Here is a 20,736-nt window from a genome sequence, read left to right as displayed (position 1 = left end):
AGCCCACCTGATTGGGACGGTACACTCACATCCCATGGTTCCCTCCCAGGATGCAAGCCTTGAGTCCGCTAGCTTGCCCTGACTGTAGACAGCAGCCCTGTCCAACTCACTGGGCCAACTGCACTGGGCCATCACTGTGGATGTTGGGCTTGAGGGATCAGTAGACTCAACAACTATCAGCTAGAGTTCCTTTGCCTCTCTGCAGCCCTGGGACAGAGTCTTTGATTCCTTTCTATATTGGAAGGAGGTGGGGCCAAGCAACTGAGCTCTGTGTCAGCAGAAGAGTGGCCACCCAGAAATCTGCCTGTCTGCATTGCTGAAGTCTATGGACATTCCAGCCTCCATGAAAAGGGGAAGTCGGGCTGCAGATGAAAGTGAAATGCTTAATCCAGCTGACCTTAAACTTGGAAGCATCCTGAGCAAACCACATTCCTGAATGACTGTAAGGTTCTGATGCAGCGGGGAAGCAGAAAGCAGAGGAGATCAGTGTGCTGGGAGGAGGAAGGCTTGCTGCTGTAAAGATGGAATAAGGGCCATGGGCTAGGAACCTGGAGCCTAGAGATGTTGGGAAAGGTATTTAATAAATAGATTCTCTCAGAGACCCTAGGAGCAACAAGCCTGTCCACACCTTGGTCTTAGATCAGTGACACCCCATCACACTCTCATTCCCAGAATTCTAGGATAATAATAAACATGGGGCCTTCCAGTCACAGGTCTCAGGACCTTGCTTCATCTGGGCCCAGGGCAAGGCTGGGATTTGAACCTGAGGCTAGGTGTTAGCAGGAGAGAAAGACCACATCCTAGCCTAGGGGTGTGGGGCAGGCGTGCTGCACAGTGGACCTGTGCTGAAGGAAGGGTCTGGACACTGACTGCACATGTTACTTCTCCTTGGGTAGTCCATGAAGCTTGTCCTCATGGACAACTAAAGGAAGAATTATAAACCCAGTCTAGGTTTCCCTGAAAGGCCCAGCATCAAGGTTTTTAGCGGAAAAGGGTGAATTGTTACCAGCAGGAAGCAGGCACACAGGACTTCCCCGAAAGCAGCTGAGATAACTGTTCACTTCTAGACATTCAATTAGCCCTTTGCTTTTTAATGCCAAATAAAGCATGCACAGAGGCATCTTAGGAGTTGAAGAGTTTCCTAAAAATCATTGAATTGGACATTAAGCAGGGTGAACATTGTGGTATATAAATTATATCTCAGCAGAGTTGTTTTTAAAGATAGGGAGGGGAGGAAAAAGGAAGCCTGCTTTAAGAATTCTACCCAAGACACTCAGTGTCATCTTTGCCTTTATTTGATACTTAACTTTCACCTGTAAAAAAGGGGATTAGTGTTTATGTGTCTATGTGAGTATATGCTACATGTGTGCAGGAGCCCACAGAAGAGGGCATCAGATCCCCTGGAGCTGGACTTAGAGATATTTGTGAGCCACCCAACATAGATTCTAGGAACCAAACTTGGGTCCTCTGGAAGATGAACATGTGTTCTTAAGCACTGAGCCACTCTCCAGCCCCAGATTTCATCTTTCTGAAATCCAAGGTCACAGCATCCCCCACCGTACCTGGGCAGGTGGCTCCCATTCACAAGGGAAAGAAACAGAGGCAAGAATGGGCTTTGAGTCTTGCTCAGAGGCTCTGAACAGCAGGCCCAGGCGTGAGGAGAGAAGAGTCCCAAGGGACATCTGGGAGGAGGACCAAGAGACAGGACCACGTGTCCTCCTTGTCACACACAAGGCCCCGGTGCCTAGAGAAGCATGTTCTCAGGATTTGGGCCACCTGTTGCTCCTGGCTCTGGGCCTTGTCACCAAGTCCCCGACAACCACAGCTCCGAACAGGGCCTGAGGGTGAACAGAAACAGCAGTGGCTGAGGACTTGGCCACTGGGCAAAGCTGGGCCACTCCTCACTTCCTCTCAAAGCCATCTTACGCGTGCTCTGCTAGTGAGGGGGACACCAATAACTGAGGAAAATCGCAGGAACAGGAAGGTTCCATCCAGCTGCTGCAGGAGTCCAGCCAAGCATTGAGAAGCCAAGCTGCATTCCCACAGAACATGCAGTCCAGTCTGGATGGCAGCTGGTGAGCCCTCAGTGGTGTGAGTCACATCTCAGTTCTGCGGTTTAACCCCAAAACCACTCTGGCTTCTAGCAACAGCTATGCGCTGGGACCCCCGTGCCAGAATACAGATGGCAGAGATGGGTATTGGGTTCTGCTGAAGAAGAGGTCTTGTAGGCTCTCTTGCAACCCCTCCAGAAAGCTGCCTCTGAGTCTCCACTTGCAGCTTTATAATAAGAGGTGGCAATTGTCTTCCCACTGTGAGGCTCTCGAGGGATGTGGACTTGGAGAAAGGCACAGTCAGAAGGGGTCAGGGGTGTGCAGCTCTCCAAGGTGTACATCACTCAGAGAGCTAATCCTGTCTCTCTGTCCTGGGTTCTCAGCACCACCAAGGCCTAGCTGCAAAGCCAGCTTCAAAGGGCTCAGCAGGGCGTCCACCTGTACTCCTGGTGCTTGGCAGATTATCCTAGGCTCAAAGCTTTGCAAATGCTTCCCTTCTCCGCATCTCTCTGGCCTCAGAGAAGCAGCGTGGAGACAGTTAGACAGTTAGGACAGATCTGCAAGGCTCCACTCTTGTTTGTGGGTGTCAGGCCCTGTGGGTGTAGCTCTGAAATAGTATGATAGCATTTCCTAAACGTGCTGTATGATCATCGATAGAACTTTCTGGAAAACAAGCCATATAGAGTAAGGACTGAGCATTAACATGGATGAACTGATAAGCTGAGAAAGTACCTGTGTATAAAGGATTTGAGGGAGTGGGGTAATAGTTAAAATATGCTTACTATTGTGTGTGACGGCACACACCTAGAATCCCAGCACTTGGGAGGCTGAGGCAGAAGGATCTAGAGTATGAGGCCACCCAGGGCTGCCCAGTGAGACCCTGCCTCAAGACACAAGCTGACAACATACACATTTGCCAAGAACCTGGCAAGCCACAGCTACTAACCGCACTACAGAGGAGCTGACTCGGCACAGAGTAGGACCCAGGGGCTCCTGGCTGGACAGGCATGTGCCCAGATTTCTGTTTGGCCAAGAAGTTTGAAGGCTTCTGAGAAAAAGCCCAAAGCAGCGGGGAGAAGAGAGACACCCAGAGGGACCCTGGTGTCAACTCTACCCTGAAAGTATGTCCATAGCTTACCAGTCGGTCCACACAAGCACAGGCCCACTGAGTAGCTGCCCTCTAGAAGTTTCTCTGGCCCTTCCAAGACTTGTCTCCCCTAAGTGGGTCTTGGCCCACAGTGCAGATGGGGCTGTGGTCAGGAGGGGAGTGAGTGAGTTCTGTACCAAGTTCCTTAGTGTCCGATGGATGCAGCACCTCACCATGTGTACCTCACAGTGTCTATCCCAAGGCCCTCAGCTCGGCACCACACTTCCTCCCGCTTTGGCTTCTTGGCTCTGGCTGTGCCCTCCTCTGGATCCTTTCCTGATGTAATCTTGTGGGTCCCACTTGCTCTTGATGGTCTAACCCAAGCACTTTCTCATCTTGGAAACTGTTCCTACCTCCTACTCGCCCTCTAGGGACCTGATGGCATGTTGTGTACTGTCCGTCAGAGCACTGATCACGTTTTCTATGTGGCACTTTCACCAAGCCAGCTGTCCCACATGCACGGAGCACATGTCTGACTTACCTTCATGTTTCCTTATTCAGCAAGCAGCCTAGCACAGAATGAAGCTGTTTGAGTACAGTTTGTGGGCTGAGGAGATGGCTCAGTGGGTAAGAATGCTTATTGTGCAAGCATGAAGACCTGAGTTCAAATCCCCAGAACCCACATAAAAAGTCATGCATGGCTACATGCCTATAACCACAACACTGTGAGAGGCAGAGACCAGATTGCTGGGACTTGTGGATCACCAGCTTAGATCCAAGTTCAGTGAGAGTCTCAAGGGGGTCAGGCAGAGAGTGACAGTATAAGACACCCAAAGTCCTCCAACAACCCCCACATACATCCATATGCACATGCACACACATAGGTGCATATTCCAAACACATACACAAATGCTCTAAATTAAAAATAATACCATTTTTTAATGGATGAAGAGGTTCAGCACCTTTGTGTGCAGGACTCAGAGTGCAGAGGAAAGCAGTCACTGGGTCACCTCTGGGTGACGCTAGCCAAGGTGGATGCTGACTGAGAAGAACACTCTAGAGATGTAAGTAGAATTACAGGCCCCTGGGTCCCTCAGGGAATGTCCCCTGGAAATGTCAACCATGAGCCCCAAACCACTTTCAGTTATCATTAATGCATAGGCACAGAATCATTAGTAGCACCTCAGTGGGTGACTAGTGTCCCCCTGGAATCCTCCCCCAGGAGTTGTCCAGGGTTCTGTAGCAAGCACCTGCAAGACGGAAGGGACTCAGAAGGGACAGATACCACATGAGAGAGCTGTGGCTGGGAAAGGAAGGGGTGCCTAGCTTCAACAACCCGAGGTGTTGATGACTCTGTAGTTTGATGGGACACTCCCCAAAGATGACTTGGGTCAACTTTCTGGAGGAGACACTGGATCTGCCTACCATGTTGTCCTCTGTGCCTACCTTCTGGGAGAAGGGATTTTTAGAAGTCATCACTGGGCTCCTTCTGATTCTGAACCCCTTCAAGGTGAGGAGAGAAGAGAGGGGCAGATAAGAAGAGAGGAGGCATGAGAAGGAAAAGAAGAAAGAGGAGAAAAGAAAGAGGAGGTGGAAGGAGGAAGGGGCAGGAGAAGAGAGAGAGGAGACAGCCTCCTTCCTTCTCCATCTCCATGTTTCCAGGTGACAGCTCTATGTGCCATCCTGTTTGGATGTCTGTGAAAAATGCTGGATTATTCTCAGGCACGAGGGGCTTACCACAGCACCCTAGGAGATGGGGTGATTTTAGCAATGACCACATTCCATGGAGCACCAGAGAAATGTCTGTCACCTGCATCAGGGTACACAGTCACTAGGTTCGGTGAACTAGGTAGGACACTGACCACACACAAGCACCTGCATGGCCTTCCCTGCTACACACTCCTACCTGCTAGCAGGCTTCACTTCTCTTTCACCTGTTAAGATCTCTCAGAAATTACTCAGAAAGATTCTAGAAGCCTCTAGCAGGCAGGCAGTGGCCTTCTGATTCCACCCAGGATTTTTTGCTACTGCCCTGTTCACTCATTTGACAGATTAAAAACCTGTGCACATGAGCACATGAGCACACGCACGCACGCGCACGCGCGCGCACACACACACACACACACACACACACACACACACTAGAATTTTATGCAGTCATAAGGAACTATGAAATCATGACATTTTCAGGAAAGTTGATAGAACTAGAGGTCATTATGTTAAGTGAAATAAAGCCAGACTCAGAAAGATAAATGTGGCATATTCATCTCAAATATGGGGTCTGGATTCAAATTTATATATGGGGTGCCTGTGTTGGACATAAAAGGGGTTATGTGGAAGGAGGAAGTGGTCTTGAGGGGGAAGAGGGTACTGGAATACATGTGTAACAACAAAAAAGACAAGGAGATTGTTTGGGGGAGGAGGGGATCCAGCCAGAGGTGAAGAGAGAACTGGGAAGGGCAATGGAGGTGGAGGAAGACAAGAACAAAGTAGACTGACTTGTGTGTTGTGTATGAAAATGTCACATGTTGTATTGTGTATGAAAATGTCACATGATGACACATTATATTGTGTGCTAACTTAATATTTAATATAAATATGGAACAAATATTGCTTTCCTAGTTCCCTTAGCTCATTGCGTATGTATGCATGTGTCTACATGCACATGGGGTACATGTATGTGCAGGTGTACCTGCATATGTGTGGAGACCAGGGGACAACCTTGGGTGTCACTCATCATGTGCCATCCACACTGTGTTTTTGAAACAGTCCCTTGGTGGTCTAGTGTGGTTGATAAAAAATGCACCCCAATAAACTTATCTGGCGGTCAGAGAAAAGAACAGCTACTATGTTAAACATAGAGGTTAGGCAGTGGTACACACACCTTTAATCCTAGCATTCTGGAGGCAGAGGTCCATCTGGATCTCTGTGAGTTCAAGGCCACACTGGTAACAGCCAGGCATGGTGACACACACCATTAATCCCAGCACTTGATCTCGTATCTTGCTTGGGAAAGACACATGCCTCTAATCCCAGGAAGTGATAGCAGGAAGCAGAAAGGTATATAAGGCATGTGGACCAGTAGAGGCTTTTAGGCTTTTAGCAGCAGTTTAGCTGAGATCCATTTGGGTGAGGACTCAGAAGCTTCCAGTTTGAGGAAACAGGATCAGCTGAGAAGTTGGCGAGGTGAGGTTAACTGTGGCCTGCTCTGCTTCTCTGATCTTCCAGTGTTCACCCCAATATCTGGTTCCGGGTTCATTTTTATTAATAAGACATTCTAACAATTCATGTTACAGTCTAGAGTGCCTGGCCAGTGAGCATCAAGGGTCTGCCTGTCTTTGCCTCCCCAGCACTGGGATTACAAGCACAGGCCACCACATCCGGTTTGACATGGGGATCAAATTAAAGGCCTCGTGCTTGTCAAACAAGCACAACTGAGTCCCTCCCCCACCCCCCAGTCCCCTAGTTCATCTTTTAGAGCATGCTGGTTTCATGGTGGCTATCATTTGTACACGTACTGAGTAACAAGGTAGGGACACAGTGCTATAACCTCTGTCTCCAATCTGTTTGTAATTCATTATTATGCAATGCAGGCCTAATTGTGAATCATAATTTTTTCATTAACTGATCTCATTTTACTTGGTAATATCCATTTAGGCATTTGAGAGCAATAAAATTCCATTTCTTTTAAATATTATATGATTCAGTTGGCTCACTGATTTAGATTTTACTACCCATCCCCCGCCCTCTGAGCAAATGAGTCATCCATCTTTGTAGAGATAACGAGGACGTTCAAGATCACGCAAGCAGCCCTCATGGGGAGAATGTGCAGGTGCACCCCAATCTGGGATGGAGCATTCTGGAATTGGGCTGGCTCCCACATCTTAAAACCCCTTAAAAATGCATTGTGTGGGGCACACTGGGCTCCTCAATGGATCCTAACCTGAGTTTTCTTTACGTTCCTTAAAAATAAAACAAATAAACAAACAAAACTGGTAATAAGATGACTCCCCTTGTCCTGTGGGTCCCAGCCTGCTGCTGTGCACAGCCATCCAGTGCAGTGGTGGGTCCACCATATGTGGGAGTGGGGGGCGGCGCAGGGAGGTAGGCCTCCCGGGATGGAATCATCCCAGCTCTTTCACTTCCTTCTGGGTGACCGACCCCAGGTACATGTCTGGTGCTCTCTGTGTCTCTCTCTGAAGAGGGTCTGTTAAGATGAAGGGTTGTGTGGGCATGCTTATGAAAAGGCCCAGGTTCACGCTTAGCTAATGTTAATGAGTTACACCTCCAACTTAGTGGGTGGCCAGGGCCCCCAAAGGAGAAGTTCTCATGCATGGACCCTCCAGGAGTCTGACAGACAACTAAGGGTCCCTTTATGCCTGTATCCATCTCTCTTCTCACCCTCATCTCATCCCTGCATTACCTTGCTTGGATCTGCTTTCTGAACTGCCAAATACTTCTAGCCATGCTGGTTTCCTGCCTCTGAAGCCCTCTGGTGTGTCCAGAGATCCTGGGAGCTCGAAGCCTCTCTCTGTGACCAGGCAAAGTCTTTCTTCCCAGATCAGCTCTTAGTAGAAAAGCTCAAGAGTAGGTGGCCATCTGGAGCACTGAGGGCCCTGATCTTGAAGACCTGAGGGCCCTGGCCCTGTCTCCAGCCTGTGTCTTTAGGTATGCTGCGTACCTACTAACTCTATATAGACAGCTGAGAAGACGCAAGAGGTGCCTTAAACCTGCTCTCCTGGTCCTGACTCACTTCTGCATCCTCAGGTCTCTGTCTGGTCCCAGGCCCTGGGCTCCATCTTCTATGTTCATGACATAGAGGGCAGCAGGTCTAGTGGGCTAGATGTCTCTGTTTACTGGCACTGCTTTCAGCGGGTTTTCTTGACTGTCTAAACCAGTGTCACAGGACACTAGTTTAAGTTGGGGCCTACAAGCTGTGCTAGGTCTGTTACTGGGTATCAGAGAGGGACTGAAAAACCCATTCCTGCTGCATTCATCCTGGTTCCCATTGATTGTGTGTCCACTGGAAGACATACGCTCACCTAAGTCTTCACTGCTCTCAGATCTGTGATCTCCACTTGAAAGGAAGGGAGGCGTGGCCTTAGGGAGTCTGATGCTTGCTGTGTCCTCACAGCTCATGTATGGTGGAACAGACTCTGAATCTCTGACCATGTGGATCTAAAGCCAGTGGTCCATCCAGGAAAGCCCGCCCCCCATGTGCCTAGGGAGATGCCAGGAAACCCTGAGCTGCCTTTGAACCTGGAGGAGGATGCCTCCATGAATCCACCAGGGGTCCAGGAAGCAGTTCCAAGAGTGTATGGCAGGTGGCTGTTTCCTGGGTCGGGATGCCCCTGTCTGGGTGGGCAGAGACAGCTGGGGCCTGGATGTAGACTGGATGTGGACAGGACCAGGACTATAGGGGATGTGGTGCAGGAGGGCAGGCTGAGGAAGAAGCAGAAGCCCACAGGAGACTGGGTCAACATTCTTGGCAGAGGAATAGACTGGAAAAGAGCGTTTCTGTGCTGGCATGTCAGGCTCAACCATCAATTTCTTGGCAGCCTCTGCCGGGTATATTTCTATATCCCCAGATGTGACGGTTGTTGGGTGGATGGCATGAGAGATTCATGGGTGAATGGATCTTTGAGAACCATGAAAATCCCAGTTTCTCCTCCCATTATGTGAGGGAGGGAAAGGGGTTGGTGTTGGCATGTGCAGGGTGACACTCTGACCCACTGTCTCCTTATCCCTTCTTTCTCCAGAGGCCCCTGCCAAGCCTGAAGAGGCAGAGACTGAGCCCTTCACAGACTCGTCCCTGTTTGCACACTGGGGTCAGGAGCTCAGCCCCGAAGGCCGGCGTGTGGCCCTGAAGCAGTTCCAGTACTACGGTTACAACGCCTACCTCAGTGACCGGCTGCCCCTGGACCGGCCCCTGCCAGACCTCAGACCCAGTGGGTGAGCAGTCGGTGGCCAGGCTCTTGTTTAGCCTCACTGTGAGGCCATAGGTCCTCGCGGGGCTGGAACAGAGCCAGGACGGGGGCGGGGGGCAGGGAGGGGGAAGGTTCAGACTCCAGTATCTCTTTCCCATCTCAGCCAGGGCCTACCCTCTCAGCCTCAGTTTCCTCTCTGCTGAGTAGGGGCACAGTTTCCTTCCATTAGAGGTTTTAGGGATTAATAATACAAATAACCCCTTAAAGGCACCAGAATTATCTAGCAGCTCCACTAATATGTCATTTTAAACCAATTAGCTGGAACTTTTTTTCCCCTTAAATTAGTTTTTTTAAAAATATATCTGTCTTCCAGGGTGAAGAAGTCATTACACCTGGCAGAGAGGTCTGTCTTGACTTTTCTTTTTGTTACACAAGGATATTTCTTTAAGGTTCAGCTAGAATCTTTATTATTCGTAATTATTAAAATTTGGGCACGTACCATAGTGAGAAAATCTCATTAACTTTCGTGAGCTCCCCCATCCTTTCATCCCCCCTTTCCTCCTCATTTTTAAAATGTTCCTTAAAGCTGCAAGCCATAGTGAGTTTCTCTTTGGGGTTTTCAGGGAAGACCTTGTTCTAAGGTGTGTCTTAAAAGGTATGTCTTCTTAGAGCTATGGTTCTCAACCTGTGGATCATGACCCCTTTGGAGCCAAATGACCTTTTCACAGGGGTCACCTAAGACCATCAGAAAACACAGATATTTACGTTACAATTCATAACAGTAGCAAAATTACAGTTATGAAGTAGCAATGAAAACAATTTTATGGCTGGATCACCACAACATGAGGAACTGTATTGAAGGGTTGTAGCATTGGGAAGGTTGAGAACCACCGTGTTAGAGAAAGGAGTTTCAACTCATCTCCATCAACATTGACTGAGCACTTGCTGAATACTGTATAATCAACTATGGTTGTCCCTGGCCTGAGGAGAAGGTGGCTGGACTGTAGTCACTTAAGAACTGGGGGCCTACAAAAGGAAGAAGTGTGTGATTCTGTGTGTGTGTGTGTGTGTGTGTGTGTGTGTGTGTGTGTGTGTGCACGTGCACACATGCACATGCATTTAAAGATGGTTTGTAAAGTCTTGTACATACCTGTGTCTGTGTGTGCATGAGCACACATGTGTACACATGTGAATACAGGTAAACATACATATTGGTGCATATGGAAGCCAGTGGTCAACCTCTAGCATTATTCCTTGGGTTCTTTCCTCATTATGTTTTGAGGCAGGGGCACAGCCTTGCCTATAGCCTACTAGTCTGGGGTGACTGTCTAGCGAGCCCCAGGGACACTCCTGCATTGACTCTGAGGGTACAAGTCTGCACCGCTGCGCTGGCTTCAGTATGTGGGAGCTGGAGATCAAACTCGGCTGCTCATGTTTATGGCAAGCACCTTGCTGACTCCGTCTCCTCAGCCCTCACGATCTTGTCATGTAATCTACAGCAATGGAGGGAGAGAGCAGTGGAGAGAAGAACTTGGAGGCCAGCCTCCACAGAGCCCGGATTCCAGATAGCTGTTCCATGGTGACATACCCCATGGAGAGATGAAAGAAGGTGGGGTGAGGGAGGGCCTCCACTCTGAGTCAAGTAAGTCAAGGGACAAGAAGGAAGCCTGAGTCCCAGAGATGTATAAGTAGCCCAACTGAACTTTGACCCACATGTCTGGGTGCCACATCCTGGATTTGGTGAAGGTCCCCAGCTGTGTTTAGTTTGACTCTGTACAGTGCTTCTCAGAGCTGACCCAGAGCCCCTCGCCTCTCCTGAGAGAAACATTCTTCTTACTTCTGGAGGGATTTGCCTGAGGGAGGGATGCTGGGGTACCCTGGATGAACAGCATCCTGCAGTTTCTGAGGACATCATCAGAAAAGAAGGCCCATACCTCTCCACTGCACTGTACAGGTTGTGGAGCCTACATGCCTTCCATGGAGGGCGAGGTCCTTTCTCTTGGCCCTCTTCCCCAGAGAAACCAAGTCACCAACAGAGGCAGTAAACACTGGGATTTCTCTTCTCAGAGAGGGCTCTTTGCTGGTGGATTTGGTAATGGGGGGCTTCTTTTTGCACATGAACTTGGCCAGCTCTGACTAGCTCAGTTCTGCTCATGCCAGACTCATGGCCAAGACAGATGGTTATTGGTGGACCACTGAGTGCAAGTAGGGCTTGAGAAGAACAGGGCAGCCACAGATTGGCACGCCCTGTGTACATGATCCTGAAGCATCCTTCTCTCCATTCTCTCTCAGTCTACACTGGCAAACATTGGTAATGCATGGCGCTCATTTGCGGGCAAATGTTTGGCACTGTTGGAATGAGCTCTGGTCCACAGGCCCTTGCTGGAGTAAGCGTGCTTACTGAGTCGCCATTGCAGAGAGAAGGAATTGAAGTACAGAGCGACTGCGTGAACTGCCCAATGTCCTCAGAGTCAGAGCTGGGGTGGCAAGCCAGGCAGTCCAGCAATAGAATTCAGCCAGGTAACCGGTGTGCTATACTTCTGTGAGGTGGCAACGTGTGTCACCGTCATGGGCTGAAGGGAGTGCTTTCCATAACCCAGCGTGGCTGGCCAGTTTCAGAGAGCATCTATAGTTTGGAAAAATTGTTTGAGTGAACAGCAACCCATCGACAAGGCTCAGAATGTTGCATTGGCTACAGAACCTGCCTCCAAAGAGGCTTTCCATGTGGTCTGTGTCCCTGGTCTTGCCTCTCCCTTGCATGGCCTCTAGCTGGTCTCTGGGTACTGAAAGATGTAATTCAAACCTCATCATCTGCCTGTGCTCAGAACAAAGTACAATCAAAACGAAGAGTTTATTCAGTTGGTCCCTGGGTTTCATGACTTTCCTTATTCAATGAACATTTTTTAAGCATGGAGTTTTTACCAGACACCAGCAAAGTACAAGACAGACCACGCTCCTGGAGCACACTGAGGTGGGAGTCCAGACAAGAGCCAGTGCAGGGCTAGGTGGATTTCTGGAGAACTTGTTGAGGATTCCCTGGTGCCCTTGGGAAAGAACCATTCTGGTGGCTTCCAATGAGACAGGGACCTAGCTTGTATAGCCCATGGATGCCTTGCCTTCTGTGGTCTCTGTGGCAGGGAGGTGGCCTGGAAGGTGATACCTAGAGGGAGTCTCCCTGTTCCACCCCTTTGTCTCCTGGAGGGAAGAGAAGAGAGTGAGAAAGGGCAGAGGCTTCTTCTACCTCATTGTCAAGAGACACTTTCTCTCCCAGTGGCATCGAGAGGAATCAAACGACATCAGACTCTTGAGGAACATAGCTTCCCAGTGGGCCACCAAAAGAGACAGCATATTACCAAAGGATAGCCCATGTGAGGCTTGAGGTCTGGGCAGGGGCTTCCTTGATCCCTTTCTGAGTCAGAAGGAGACAGTGCCTCAGGATTGAAGGAAAGACACCTCATGCCTGCTTAGCTGAATGTCACTCTGTCCCTCTTGGCCACTGGAATAGGTGTCAGATGTGAAGTTTTCAGTATGGCCCCTATCCTGTCTCTAATATCTAAACTCTTTGGTTTTTTGCCAGTGAACCCCAAGATAACCAGGGGTGAGACCAGAAAAAGGCAAGCCAGAGGTACACATATGTATCAGAAGTCACCGGACTGCACATTGGATGTCTGTGTGTTTGAATGGACATGTTGGAAAAATGAAGTTGAGATGAGATCAGGGAATCCTTTGTCCCTGGGGGAGAAAGGAAGGAAATGAGTTTGGGAAAGCCATTGAAAACATGCACATAGCAGTGGCTGGGTAGGAGGCCATGCAGAGTTGAGGCCATGGCCACTTGGGGACAGTGAGGGCAGGTGGCCTTGTCGCCCAGTGTCAGCAGATCAGGTGGTAGCACATTCCTGCCCTCAGTTTCCTTGTGTCACGGCAACAGGCTCACTGTGTTCTTTCCTCACACAGTGATTATTATTTCCAAACAGTGGCCATGGAGGAGTCCAAGGGCAAGTGTGTGCTCTAAGGGGTGTGTGGGTATGAGTAAAAGGCTTCCAGCACCAAGCCTGTCAGTTGCCATGGCAACCAATGCTCTGGCCTGCCTCCAAGGTAGCTCAGGGCAGAGCCCTAGGCAGTGGCTACTTCCTGCCTCTTGCTGACAGATCTTCAGACACTCCTGAGTCCTTCCTCTCCAGTGTCCCCTGAGGTCCATGTCCCTTTCTCCCAGGGACTATGATAGATACACTGGTTCTTGGGTTGGCAGGTCTGTTAGGCACTGGGGCTGGGCCATCAAGAGTTGGTCTTTACAGAGTAGATCTATTTTCTACAACCCCGAATGAGAGCAACTGGGACAGACCCACATTCGAGCCCAAATCCAGAGCCAGAGAGAGAGCCTGTGTCAATATCAGGGGAGGGGTGGGACAGGATGGTAGCAGAGGAGTCAGACACTAGGACCCTGGGGAGCATGTGATGGTCCTAGAGGAGGAGCAATTGGGGACTGGGGTGTGGGAGCTGGACAGCTGGATGGTGTTGCTGGTGTTTCTGCCCGATGGTTGACAAATGGCAGATAGTTCCTGTGCTGTGTGCCAGGGCCATGCAAATGCTCTCTCTGCAGCTTCATGCTGAACTTGATCCTCATACACATTCAAGTAGTTGGTACTATCCCATGATATATGGGAGAATGGTGAACCCTTACAAGGTTAAGAAGCCTTTGGGTTAGGGAGAGACTAAGTCAGTAAAGTGCATGGGGACCTGAGTCCTATCCCCAGAGCCCACGTGAGGAAGCCTGTTGTGATGGTGTGTGTTTGCAATCCTAGCATGAGGAGGTGGAGACAGGTAGATTCCTTGAATTACATGTAGAAGAAATGAGAGACCCTGTGTTATTTTTAACAGTCAACTTGGCCCAAGCTAGAATCACCTGGGAAGAGAGTTTCAGTTGAAGAGTCATATAGGACAAGTTGGTCTGTGGGGAATTGTCTTTATTGGCAGTTGATGAAGGAAGACCCAGGCCCATTGAGGCCAGCTCCTTTCCTTCAGCACAGAGTCCTAAACTGTATGAGACTGATGAAAGCAAGCAAGCACGTGTTTATTCTCTCCTCACTCTTGACTGGTGGTGTGATGTGACTAGCTGCTGGAGTCCCTGCCTTAACGTCCCTGAAATGACGACCCATAAGTTGGAGTCATAAACGAAGTAAACCTTTTCTTCCCTATATTGCTTGTCATCAGGGTACTTAGTCACAGCAGCAGAAACGGAGCTAGGAGAGCATGCCTCATACAAACAAGGTGGATAGGGACTGAGATCCCCCTACCCCAAAAACCTCTGGTCTACACACACACACAGAGAGAGAGAGAGAGAGAGAGAGAGAGAGAGAGAGAGAGAGAGAGAGAGAGATCAGTACACACATGAACACAAGAACACACACACACACATACACACACACACACACACACACACACACACACTCAGGTTCTCACAGGTGCTCTGGCAGAGGTAGTGTCTTTATGGGTCCTCAGGACCCCAGGATACCACCTTGTCCCTTCCCCCACCCTGCACAGGAGAGCTTCTCTGACTTGGGATCTTGGTTCTGGAGAAGCAGAGGTCTGTGAAAGACAGACACAGGACAAGAGATGAAATAAACACTCTTTGTAAGGACTGTGCTGTCCACATTGAAAATGTTCACAACACAAACATAATTGGGAGATTGCTCCTTAACTAAAGCACTCTGGGAACATACTTCTGTCTCTCCCTTATGTTAAGCTCATTGTGAGCCAAGAGTGTGATTAGTTGTTCTTGAAGAGGCAGTAATCTCGAACTTTTATGTAATATCTTACAAGACGGAAGTGACAGTGTTGTTCTCCTTTGATGCTGGACTTTATATTCAGAAATGGATTGTAAGGGACATGGAGGAAGTGGACCATTTAGGGGCCATCCTAGGAGAGACACTCGGTTACATGACAGGTTATGTTTCTGTGTGGGTTATAGATTAGTGGTTAGATTTGCTTCTTTGGGTTCTAAAGCCAGGTCTCTTGTTTGAAAGTTGGGTGACTTCCAGTAAGTTACCTAGGCTCTCTATTTTTGTTTATATATAGGATTCTGCTCATTAGAGAGAGCAAGACAAAAGACTGTAATATATTTGGGGTCTGGGGCATACTTCCCAGCATGCAGTTGCTCTTGTTATCTGGGTCTGTGGTTTAAGAGTTGACTTATAAGTCAGAGGCAGAGAAGAAGTAATATGGTCGTAACTTGGCCACTTGAGGACCATGGTGTGGACAGGGGAGATGGGGTAGAGCAGTACTCTGGCAGCAGATGGAAGCAGAGAGGCACACTGGGAAACATCACACTGCAGTCCCCAGGGAAAGCGTCTTCCCATCCCAGAGACCCAGAGATCAAAGGTTGAGCCAAAGCTGGACGTGGCTGGACAGCAAAGAGACCTTGTGTCTCCTTGGCAACTGGCCTTTTGTGGCAGATCTAGGGACCCTGCCTTCATTTGTCCTAGTAGATTTAGGGGACCCACCTTCTTCTACCAATATGGATCCAGATTTAGGTGTGCCCCTTCTACTCCAGCAAATCTAGGGGACATCCCTTCTACTACAAAGGTCTAGAGGGCCCATGTTCCCCTGCCCCTGCAGATCTAGAGGACCTACCTGCCCCTGGCCCAGCAGATCTAGGGAACTCGCCTGTCCCTGCTAGATGACATCCATTCTCCTGTCTATAGCAGATCTAGGGGGCCCACTTTGCCTTGCCCAGGTAGGCCTAGGGGACCTGTATTTCCTACCCCCAACAAATCTAGGGTTCCCACTTTTCCCTGCCCCAGCATATCTGCTCTGCCTCACATTCCTCACCCCTAAACACCACAGCTCTGGCCTGTTCACCCACAGACCTACCAAGCAGAGCCACCTAACCAACCAGAGCCTGCTGAGTTTTGCTGTCTGGGCAACCGTTCATTTAACTTCTGTATTCTCCAGATCGCTCCGATGTTCGGGGAACAAACGAGCTCCATGCTTCCGGGTATTGTTTACACTGTAACTGATGGCATTCCTGTTTATCTCTGCTTATCTGCATGGCAGATCCTTTCTCTACATTGATAAAAATCACCAGAGAGGATGTTCATTAAACTTCTGTCTCTGGGAGAAGCTGAGTGCCAATGTGTGCTCAGCAGCTCACTCCTTAGCAATTCTCAGGCCACATTCTGTTTCTAGACCAGGCCTGGACCATTCCTCTCACTATGCAGATGGCTGGAACTCCAAGTGTCGGGTGCCATTGTCTTTTCCACATCTGGACCAGTCTCTGAAATCCTTCCTATGCTAATCACCCTGGTTCCATTATCCCCTTGTCGGATGTGAAACTGTGTTTGTTGCTGTCAAGCAGGGAGGGTTATGTAAGCTGACTCCATTCTTGTCCTGTCTCGATGGAGTTTCCACCAGTACAGTGCTCATGGCCGGATATGTTCTCCTGCTCATGAGTTTGAGTTTCCCTTCAGGAGCCTGTCACCAGGCACTGTGCTTTCTGAGAATCGCCCTGCTGAACATTAAGCCAGGAGCTGTGAGTTCCTGGTGTGCAGCAAGTCCAGATTTCATGTAGCTTCCATCGGACAAGGTGTCATGATCATATATAGATACGCATTGCAGTAGCATGCCGTGGCACGAAAGCAAGCGAGCCAACAGCAACAAAATGGAAACAAGAACCAGGGCATCATGGGACTCCAATGATTTCAGCCAGGAAATGGAGTATGTGTGTGCCATCTGGGGCTCTTTGAAGATGAGGCCGACCCAGGCCTTCATGTTCAGAAGCCAACAACAGGCTATGGAGGTGGGAGATGCAGCTTGAGGTAACCTCTTTGTTCCATTTCTGCTACATCTCTCCCAGTGACTCATGTCCATGTCAACAGTTACTCGTTGTTAGTGCTCTGCTTCCTGCCCTGGACTTATGCTTCTGCCCCCTTAGAGCATCTCACATTCAAGGTACCCACAAGAAAGCCCCTGGTCCTGCAATAGCATCAAATGGAACTGCTTAGCATTCCCATTGTGTAGCTATTAACATTTCTTCCAAATTGAAACTTCCCCTCTGGGGGGAGGAGAGAGGATTTAGAACTCACTAGAGGCCTGGGAAACTCAGAAAGCTGCAAGAGTCACGAAGCTCGTCCCCAAGATTAGATGAGCAGTGGACAGTTGCAGGGAGGGCCTGTCTTTGGCAGAGCTGCCTGTGAGCTGGCCTCACCTAGGCTGGATGGTCCTTTGCTCCTGCAGCTGCCTTTGAGTCACCTGTGTTCTTGCAAGTAGCCCCCGTCAGCTCTGATTCACCAAGCTAGACTGGAGCAGAATTGTTTCCGTGGTCTGTCGTTGGTGCCCTATCTAGACTAAACATCTGTTCGCATCCTCCTGGGGAAAGTTCTACCATAGGCCCTGAGCAAAGCTGCCTCATAGGTCAAAATTAGGCCTATTGACTACTCTGTGAGGCTTAGGAATCAGTCACCGACGCCCTCAATTATGGGCCAAATGACAAGGCTGCACGCAGGCCGGAAGACACTGAACCTTTACACAGGTGTCCCTGGGCTGCTTGTCTCAAAGGCACTAACGTAACTTGGGAAACATCTCAAGCTTCCATGCCCGGCAGTCTTTAACACACTGGCCTGAACCTTCTTCCAGCCAGACATAAAATCCCTCTCCAGGCCTCATGCAGAATTGGCAGCCAAGGAACCAGGCCTCTCAACAGGCTTGCTTGATGCCACGAACACAGCGCCTGTATCCCTGGGCACAACTCTAGCAGCATAGAAAGGAAGGTGGGCATCATCATGCAGCAAGGGTTGGCATTCAGATGAGGCCAGGCTTAATTAGACCCCAGAGGATAAATTCCCACCTCAACTGCATTTCCGTCATCTGTGCAGCAGGCATGAAGACACTGAGTGGTACTAGTAGTTTTGGGGAGCAATAAAACAATAGAAAAGAACAGAAGCCTGCCGTGTGGCATAAAGGAAATGCTCATTGCTACTCTTGCTTCCAGAGGTTCTGTGTGGAGTTGGGGGAGAAGTGGTAGAAGGTGCAGGAGTCCCTTAGCTCTGAAGTTTATGAAGATGTATAGGCCAGCCAGTGGGAGGGACAGCCTTGACTTGTCTCGTGCCAGTGAGAATCCTCACATGACCTCATCCTTGGGTCTCCTTGAGTCCAATATCCTAGAAGCCAGCAGGTTTGAGTGTCCATATAATCTGGAAACATTGGAAGCTAGAAGTGAGATCACAGGAACACTGTGAACATTGTATGGGTACACGGAGGACAGTATCTGGTGTAAGGACACTGGTATCTAAACCAACAGTAGCCCTGGAGGGACACGAGGCATTGCTGGTCTTGAAGGCTATAAGGTCTCCCTGGGCTTATGCTCTAGGTGGCTAACAATTCATCTCAACACTGTATTCTGACTATAGCTGAGAGGGGAGGATCTCTCTGGGAGAAGTTTGGAAAGAATGGCCAGGACAACCTCCCTCAGGGAGCAGTTACCTCAGGGTCAGCTTCTCACTTTCTTCGCTCAGGTCGGACGGACTCTTTGCTGTCCTCTCCGAACTCTGGCACAGAAAAGCTCTGTCCCCAAAGTGCATTGGCAGTCTCCTTTGACCTCATTCTGGAAGGAGTGTGCTCCACCCTCCCCCTGGCAAGTCAAACTGCCCCATGAATCATCTCATGGACAATGATCTTGTCCATTTTCTGAGGTCCATGAAAGGGCATAGACGGTTAATCCAACATGGGGTTGCCGGGCTGTAGAGCATGAGGACTTGTGTCCTCATTTGATGGCCAAGAACCGGACATGGTCTCATACAGAGGCCTACTGCTTCCGTTTCTTTCATAGGTAATGACACCCAAACTCTTGATAGAAATTTGTCTTGGAGATGACTCAAAACAATCTGGGGGTAAATCTTCAGAGAGGGTCCCCAAGTTGTCTTGTCTCTTGTCCCTGCATCTCTTTTTGTGTGTAGAGATCAATGGAGTGGGGTTTATCGGGGCCATCAATTCAGTTTATTAGACAGTCCTGACACTCCCCCTCAGCTACACCTTGTTTTTTTATCTCTAGTGGGGAACAGCTTGACTTTGAGCAAGAGTGAAAATAAAAAGGTAACTTTTATAGCTTGATTTTTACAGGGGAAAGTACCTCTACTCACGATGAGTCAGGGCTGGGTTTTACACAGTTAAGTGTCCTTAAGTAAGGACAGGTTGGTGACATTCATGTAGTGTCTTTGCATTGCAACCCTCATGCCCTTCATTACAGAAGTGACCACAGAGCGGGGAGAGCAGAGACAGCTCTCAGGTGGGTGGGAGGGTGGCTCTGAGCTTTAGTTTGTGTGTGGCATGTCCTCAGAGGTTTGAAGGTTTCATGGCCAGCCTGTGTTGCTATTGGAAGGTAGTAAAACCCTCAGGAGGTAGGACCTAGCAGAAGGAAGCTGGGTTATTGGGAGTGCACCTTTGAAAGAAACATTGGGACAGAACCTTGCTGATCTTTGCTTCCTGTCCACCATGAGATAAACAGCTTTCCTCTGCCAATGGCATGCTGTCTTGACAGCAGCATGACAAATGACCATAGGCTGAGCTCCCAGGAGCCACGAGGCAAAGATGTACCTTCCTCCCTTCGCCTTGCCTTCTCTTGGGTGTTTGGGACAGCCGTGGCAAGTTGACTAACCCTCCAGGAAAGCATCCTAACTGGGAAGATGTGGCTCAAAAGGTATGGTGACCTCATCCTAGAGGATCCAGGTGCTAGATGTGCTCACTACTTTTACATGTGACCAAACTACCTAACAAAAAGACCCTAGAGAAGATGGGTTTGTTTGGGCTTATTTTTTTTCAGAGGGATCAGGACATGGTTGTGGCGACTGGAGCATGGGGAGGAAGCAGCATTCATCTCATGATGAACAGGAAGCAGAGCATGAGAAAGACACTGGGGACCAAGAATAACCTTGAAAGCCATGCCCTCCCTGAGTGCTCTGCCAACCAGGGGTCAAACATTCCATGCGTGAACACGTGGGGGACATTTCACAGTCAAACCGTAAGACCAGATCCCCTCAACAGTGTGCTCGTGAGAGCAAAGTCTACAAGGTGATTGCTGGACTGGCAGGAGAAGCCAGCTGGAGTCCAGGGCAGGCACACAGAGCTTGAATCTGCCATCATCACAATTCTCTGTGGCATTTCTGGAAGTGTGTTTCTGTTGTAAGACCCCAGCAGCAGCCATCTATCCCATGTCCAGCATCCTGAAGTGCCAGTGAGGGCTGTGGCCAGCAAATAGGTGTACATCTTGACTGAGGTGGGCTTTCTTTTCTTTTTGTTTCCTTCCCTCAGCAACGTGAGTGCTGCTTCAATGTGGAGTAGAAAGATTGGAACCACGGCTCTCTCTCTCTCTCTCTCTCTCTCTCTCTCTCTCTCTCTCTCTCTCTCTCTCTGTGTGTGTGTGTGTGTGTGTGTGTGTGTGTGTGTGTGTGTGTGTGTGTCAGGGATGGGGGAGGATTTGGAAGGAAACTTCTTCAACAAATCAGCACAATGTCTACTCTTTTCCAGGCACTGTGCTGGGCAGTGGTAGGAGGCCATATTTTGGCCCTGAAGAAACTCATGGTCCAGGGACAGGGTAGCCAGCCATCTGAGTTTGTGTGAAACAGTCATTGTTCTGAAACTAAGAAAAGTCCACCCAAACCACCTGGCCTACTTGCTGTGG

At 49.4% G+C, this 20,736-nt stretch overlaps 1 protein-coding gene across 1 annotated transcript in view; it reads left to right on the top strand.

The window, feature by feature from the left end:
* The window catches only part of Galnt18 (polypeptide N-acetylgalactosaminyltransferase 18), a 319,360-nt gene that overhangs the window by 155,695 nt on the left and 142,929 nt on the right, over positions 1 to 20,736 (top strand). Inside the window, exon 2 of the mRNA XM_006978593.4 lies at positions 8,898 to 9,090. Within this exon, the coding sequence (XP_006978655.1) occupies positions 8,898 to 9,090 (193 nt within the window). The remainder of the gene's footprint in view (positions 1 to 8,897; positions 9,091 to 20,736) is intronic.

Source organism: Peromyscus maniculatus, chromosome 1, assembly GCF_049852395.1.
Source record: "Peromyscus maniculatus bairdii isolate BWxNUB_F1_BW_parent chromosome 1, HU_Pman_BW_mat_3.1, whole genome shotgun sequence".
NCBI classification, from domain to species: Eukaryota; Metazoa; Chordata; class Mammalia; order Rodentia; family Cricetidae; genus Peromyscus; species Peromyscus maniculatus.
Note: the sequence above shows the minus strand (reverse complement) of the source record. Positions and strands in the feature narration are given on the sequence as shown.